Source organism: Lolium perenne, chromosome 6 (assembly GCF_019359855.2).
Source record: "Lolium perenne isolate Kyuss_39 chromosome 6, Kyuss_2.0, whole genome shotgun sequence".
Lineage (NCBI taxonomy): Eukaryota > Viridiplantae > Streptophyta > Magnoliopsida > Poales > Poaceae > Lolium > Lolium perenne.
Window position 1 is genome coordinate 37,237,829 of NC_067249.2, and position 5,936 is coordinate 37,243,764.

The window sequence follows — 5,936 nt, forward strand, 5'->3', positions numbered from 1 at the left end:
ACTACTCCCTCCGTCCGAGATTAAGTGTATGTTTTCCTTTTCTGGAAGTGAAACATTTTATGAGAAGGAATCTGTGCTTTTATGAGAAGGAATAGCGGAACATAATGCATAGAAAAGCACAAAAACACACAAAGAAGACCAGTCGGTTGTTTTGGCAATTTTCCGTCGATGCCATTAATCCAGGCCGTAGATGGCTCGATCGTACGGCCCATGAAACGTGGGACGGGTCCCTCACTCTTCTTTGCGACGCGGACCTTGCTGGACCGAACAACCATGGCAGCCGAAACGTGGGGCCGCAGCCCGCATGGACCAAACACAAGAGAACAGAGCTACAAACTGAAAAGCAAAGGGAACACGCGCGCGCGAACTCGATGACTTAATCTACAGCCAAGTAGCTCGGCTCCGGCAGCCGTCCCTTTCCTCCCACTGCCAAGACACCGCCATGCATGACAAGCTTCCAAGCTTCTTTCCTTTCTTTGCAGCCACCAACCCACACATCAGGGTCCATTCAGTTCCTACTACTTTATATTTATATCTATGTATATATACCCATCATGTAGCGCCACCACAGATATTATCTATCGGTCCAGGAGGAAGAAGAAGGCAAGAGCGACAGTAGGAGAGGCTGGAAGTGGATAATTAGCTACCCATTATTACCCGGGAGGTCGCAATTATTCTCCTCCTGTTATCAGCTCCATTCCTTAATTACCCCAGGCAGAAGGAGGAGGAAGAGGAGCAGGGTTCTGCTTGATTTGGAAGGGTCGGTCAATTCTTTGGCACTCCAGGCGGGAATTCGGGAGGCAGTTAATAAATAGCTCTTGTCTTGCTCGGTTCCGGCGAGCGATCCCCGCCGCCGGTGGCCATTCTGCTTACTGCGCGAGTCTGATCGATCGAGCACAGCAGAGCAGAGTTCCCGAGTCCGTCGACGCGTTGGAGTTTCCAGAAGAGCAGGTACGTAGGAGAAAGAGCGTGCGGGCGCGTCGCTGAAATGAGCGATGTCACCGTCAGGTTGGTGCTGGCCGCCGCCGTCATGGCGGTGTCGCTGGTGATGGCCTCGTCGGCCTCGACCTCATCATCATCACCGTCTGCGCCATCGCACGACTACGGCGACGCGCTGCGGAAGAGCCTGCTCTACTTCGAAGCGCAGCGGTCGGGCCGGCTCCCGTACAACCAGCGGGTGCGGTGGCGTGGCCACTCGGGCCTCACCGACGGGCTGGAGCAGGGGGTGGACCTGGTGGGCGGGTACTACGACGCCGGCGACCACGTCAAGTTCGGCCTGCCCATGGCCTTCACCGTCACCATGCTGTCCTGGAGCATCATCGAGTACGGCGACCAGGTGGCCGCCGCCGGGGAGCTCGTCCACGCGCTGCAGTCCATCAAGTGGGGCACCGACTACTTCATCAAGGCCCACACCGCGCCTAACGAGCTCTGGACCCAGGTCGGGGACGGCGACTCCGACCACTACTGCTGGCAGCGACCCGAGGACATGACCACGTCGCGCCGGGCCTACAAGGTGGACGCCGAGCACCCGGGGTCGGAGGTCGCCGCCGAGACCGCCGCAGCCATGGCCGCCGCGTCCGTCGTCTTCCGGAACGCCGGCGACGCCCACTACGCGCACCTCCTCCTCCACCACGCGCAGCAGGTACGCTGTCACGCAGTCACTGACGTACTTGTCGCGCTAAAGTTAATAATGCAAAAGGAAATAATCGACAGAATTAGCACCTTAATCTTGCTTTAAGCTTTTTTTTGTTAGCTTGATCGCTTTACACAAAATTCATCACAATTAAAATATGACACTCCACTAGCTGCGGCTGGTAGCTGACAGCGAGCAGCTCACCGTCCATCGTACACATACATTTCAACAATACCGTATTTTGCAAGTACGTACGTACGTCGTATTAATGCATGTATATTGTATGTGCAGTTGTTCGAGTTCGCCGACAAGTACAGGGGAAGGTACCACGAGAGCGTCCGGGTGGTGAAGAGCTTCTACCCGTCGTCGAGCGGGTACAAGGACGAGCTGCTGTGGGCGGCGCTGTGGCTGCACCGTGCCACCGGAAGCCGCCGGTACCTCGACTACGCCGTCGACAACGCCGACGACTTCGGCGGCACCGGCTGGGGCGTCTCGGAGTTCAGCTGGGACATCAAGTACTCCGGCCTTCAGGTCCTCGCCTCCAAGGTCAGCACATTCCCCACGCATCCAACTCCAAACCCATGCATGCATGCACCTACCTCCACCGAACCTATACCTTTCTTGCTTGCTACTGGTCAAAATTGTTTACCTTTTCTATGCTTGCATGCATAATCAAAATGCTTCTTTTCTAGCGTCGATCGCGCTAGAACTGTAAATTAGTCAATGACAGTATTATATTTGTAGCAGTAATTAGATGGTTCTAAAAAAACTCAGCGGTTTAACTGTGACACCAGTTTAGTACTATAGTATAGTGGAGTAGTGGTAATTAAATAGGTGACATGTGATGATCATCCTCTTTGTTGGTTTGGTTGATTAACCGGTTTAGTACTCAAAAAATTAGTACTAGTATAGTAGAGGTGATTAAATAGGTGATCAACGTGGTTGATCGACATCCTCTTTGTTGATTTGGTTGTGCCACCGGTTTTGTTTAGTTAGCATGAGGAGCAAGCCTGTTTGGTGCACCCTAGCTTTTGCTTAGCGACCCTCTCTAGCTTGCAAGCATGGCTACCCTTCTACCTAGCTTGCTTTCTTGCCTGTGATCGATAGAGTTGATGGATGCGCCAAGCTCAACCACTCCGGCCCATCTCTTGTACTAGAATGCATATACTAAATGGCACAAATTATGCTTTTCGACTTTCGAGAATATATACATATAGAAGAGAAATATGTGTGTGTTTGTGTGCATTCGTAAGTTTATATATACCTAGCTAGAGAAGTTGATTTGGTGAACATAATATATACCGACACTTCCATTGAAGCATAGCCTAGTTAATCAAGAAGATGATTGATGATTCTTAACGAGAAAAAGTTGCTTAATCATGAGGAGCAGATGATGCTCAGCCCACCAAAGGGCACAAAGTGAGATGCCCGAATTGTTTTACTATAAAAACATGGGCCAGGCAAGATCTTTTGATTTTCTTCACCTGTGCCTTTGTCCTTTGGCAACCATATATTTCCTAAATCTAATGTGGTGTTCCTTTCACATGTGCTCTAGGTAGCTACCATTTATATAAACCTTCTGGAAACAGACAGGCTTCCTAACCTTCGATTGATGCCAGGGGTAGGCTGATGACAACAATGTCTGTCATTTTGGGGTCTTGTAGGAATGGACTGCATTCCTAATCATAACTCCATTGACCACACTTCTCTACCATATGCTTAGAATGCAAGGCAGCATGCAGCTCTCTTACCATGCATCCACATGCCTATTTCTTTATTCACCCACCACAAGCTTAACTCTTCCATGCTTGCTTGGAATGTGATCTTTGAAAACAGGCAATTCAACTAACCCTAGATACTCCAGCTACAGAGCTTACTTTTCCAATTTGAATAGGGCTTTGACATGAGTCAATGGTCATTTCTTCACCTATTAAATGAAGGCACATAGTTAGTTGTGATGGATGTGTATGACTTTTCAATTGGTGAAGAGAGAGAAAAAAAAGGAAGTGGGAGCATGAGACAAAAAAGCTTCTACCGACGGTTACATTTTTTTAAAGAATCTGCCAACTTTTTTTTAAGAAGAAAAGAATCTGTCAACTGTTACATTTTTTTTTGAGGGGATGCCAACTGTTACATGTTTGGGAGAACTGGAGTGGTTGCATAATAAACAGAGCCGTACTAACTGATTGAACCCACAAGCCCATGTGGCCCAAATTCTCTTTTTTTGTCACTATCTAGGTTAAGTTGCCCTGATCCAAATGTACAGTTAGTTCTGCCTGACAATTAAATTAGGGTTCATGTCAATCCATGTCATTTACTAGCAATAGTACTGCCTGTCAGCAGGTACCAAGATTCTGCCTTCACACGGACAAATGATTAGCTCAAGTCAACCGTACTGTTTAAGTTTGGCAAAGTTTGACTAGAAGGAGCTCATCAGTCAATACAGTCGTGTTGACATGTAGACGAACAAAATAGTCCAACTATCCAACCAAGTATTTTGTTAGAGTAGTTAGAGGAAAGCCGATAGCTAAAAAATTGTTTCTCTTCATTGCTGCTGATACTTTGATATTTCCATCATAAAAATTTACAAGTAATTAGTTGATCACTGCAACTAAACTAACATTATTTCTCCGGATCATGATCTCAGTTGCTGCTGGAGGAGAAGGACCTGAGCTCGGAGCAGCGCTTGGTGCTTGAGCAGTACCGTTCCAAGGCAGAGTTCTACGTGTGCTCCAACATGAACAAGAACCCCGGCGGCGCCGCCCGCAACGCCCCGCGCACCCCGGCGGGCCTCCTCTTCATCCGGGCCTGGAACAACCTCCAGTACGTGACCAACGCCGCGTTCCTCATCACCGTGCACTCCGACCTCCTCTCCTCTCTCGGCGAGCCTCTCCGGTGCCTCCCGGACGACGACGCCGACACCTCCGACACCGGCGGCGAGGCGGCGGCGGAGGTGGTCGTCCCCGCCGCAGAGGTGCTGGCGTTCGCCAAGTTCCAGGCGGACTACATCCTGGGCACGAACCCCGCGGAGACGAGCTACCTGGTCGGGTACGGCGAGAAGTACCCGCGGCAGGTGCACCACCGGGCGGCGTCGACGGCGTCGGTGAAGCAGGAGAAGGGGTTCATCGGGTGCGCGCAGGGGTTCGACGACTGGTACAGCGCCGGCGGGGACAACCCGCACGACCTCGTCGGCGCCGTCGTCGGCGGGCCGGACGGGAAGGACAGATTCAGGGACGAGCGCGGCATGTACATACATACGGAGGCCTGCACGTACAACACGGCGCCCATGATCGGGGTGTTGTCCAGGTTCATGGAGATCCAGAGGCAGCAGGGGGAACAAGACCTGTGATTAGCCCGGTGATTCATGGTGTTCGGTGTTCATAGGAGGATTCATTAACTGAATAACTGAGAAAGAGAGGGAGAGAAAAAAGTGTTTTTTTTTTACTTTTAGGATGTGGATGGATCGTGGGTGGATTTGTACATTCTTTTTGTTGGCTGATGATTCATAGAAGGTTTTAATTTTTTTCCATATAGGAATATGAAATTTCAAAAAAGAATAAAACATTATACATTGATGATTGACTTTGCATTGACTACAAAGTATATTGACTTTCCATTGACTACCATAGAGAAGAGGATGGACGTCGAAGTTTTTTTTTCCTTAGGGCATCTCCAACATGGCGATGCAAACGAACGCGTCGGGTCCATCTGCGACCGCGCAGTCGAAAAAAACGTCTATACCCCAGCTCGGTGGCCCAATGCATAGTGTTCAACCTGTCCGTTTAGACACAACCGCGGCCCAAAAAAGCTCCGCGAATGCATCTAGAGGATGCTACGCTCGCATAGGCCCTCCTGGCAGCGACAGCGACACCGATTCTTCGTCTTCAGCGCGGTATAACTTACAGGTAGCGCGTTGCAGCTTTTCTGCGTCGCGTTAATGGCGCGCCTCGCCTTCCGCGTGCGTGCGCTGGTGGGCGGCGTCGCAGCGGCTTCAATGGCAGGGATTTGAAGGCGAGGTGGCGTCCGAGCCTTTTTAAGGTCCATTGGCGGTGCCCATTTTCTCGACCACGCCATTACCAGAGCCCGACATATCCATCCGACCGACGCCATGGTGAAAGTGCATGGAGCTCCCATGTGTGGTTTTGGTAATTAATGACCATCTCTATGTACTAATGTTTGTATTGAGTTATATGTGTAGGAGTTGTGCATAGACAATGCTTGAAACATTTGTTGGATTTAAGGTTGCAATAATAAGAGAATGAAGAAATGAGGTGCAAGTTCAAGATGAGCCACCTCGAAGAGA

General features: G+C 50.1%; 1 protein-coding gene across 1 annotated transcript; it reads left to right on the forward strand.

The window, feature by feature from the left end:
* The first annotated feature begins 480 nt into the window (after nt 1-480).
* On the forward strand, nt 481-5,215 carry LOC127308334 (endoglucanase 5). The gene is made up of 3 exons (XM_051339127.2): nt 481-1,642; nt 1,925-2,179; nt 4,281-5,215. Exons 1-3 carry the CDS (start codon nt 989-991, stop codon nt 4,980-4,982), a joined length of 1,611 nt encoding a protein of 536 aa, XP_051195087.1. The 5' UTR covers nt 481-988; the 3' UTR covers nt 4,983-5,215.
* Nucleotides 5,216-5,936: the final 721 nt, after the last annotated feature.

What these genes read in the sequence shown, in the direction of transcription:
- LOC127308334 (XM_051339127.2), top strand. Translation starts at nt 989, where the DNA reads ATGAGCGATGTCACCGTCAGGTTGGTGCTGGCCGCCGCCGTCATGGCG. An exon ending in TCCTCCACCACGCGCAGCAG is followed by an intron (nt 1,643 to 1,924) that starts GTACGCTGTCAC and finishes TTGTATGTGCAG; the next exon opens with TTGTTCGAGTTCGCCGACAA. An exon ending in TTCAGGTCCTCGCCTCCAAG is followed by an intron (nt 2,180 to 4,280) that starts GTCAGCACATTC and finishes TCATGATCTCAG; the next exon opens with TTGCTGCTGGAGGAGAAGGA.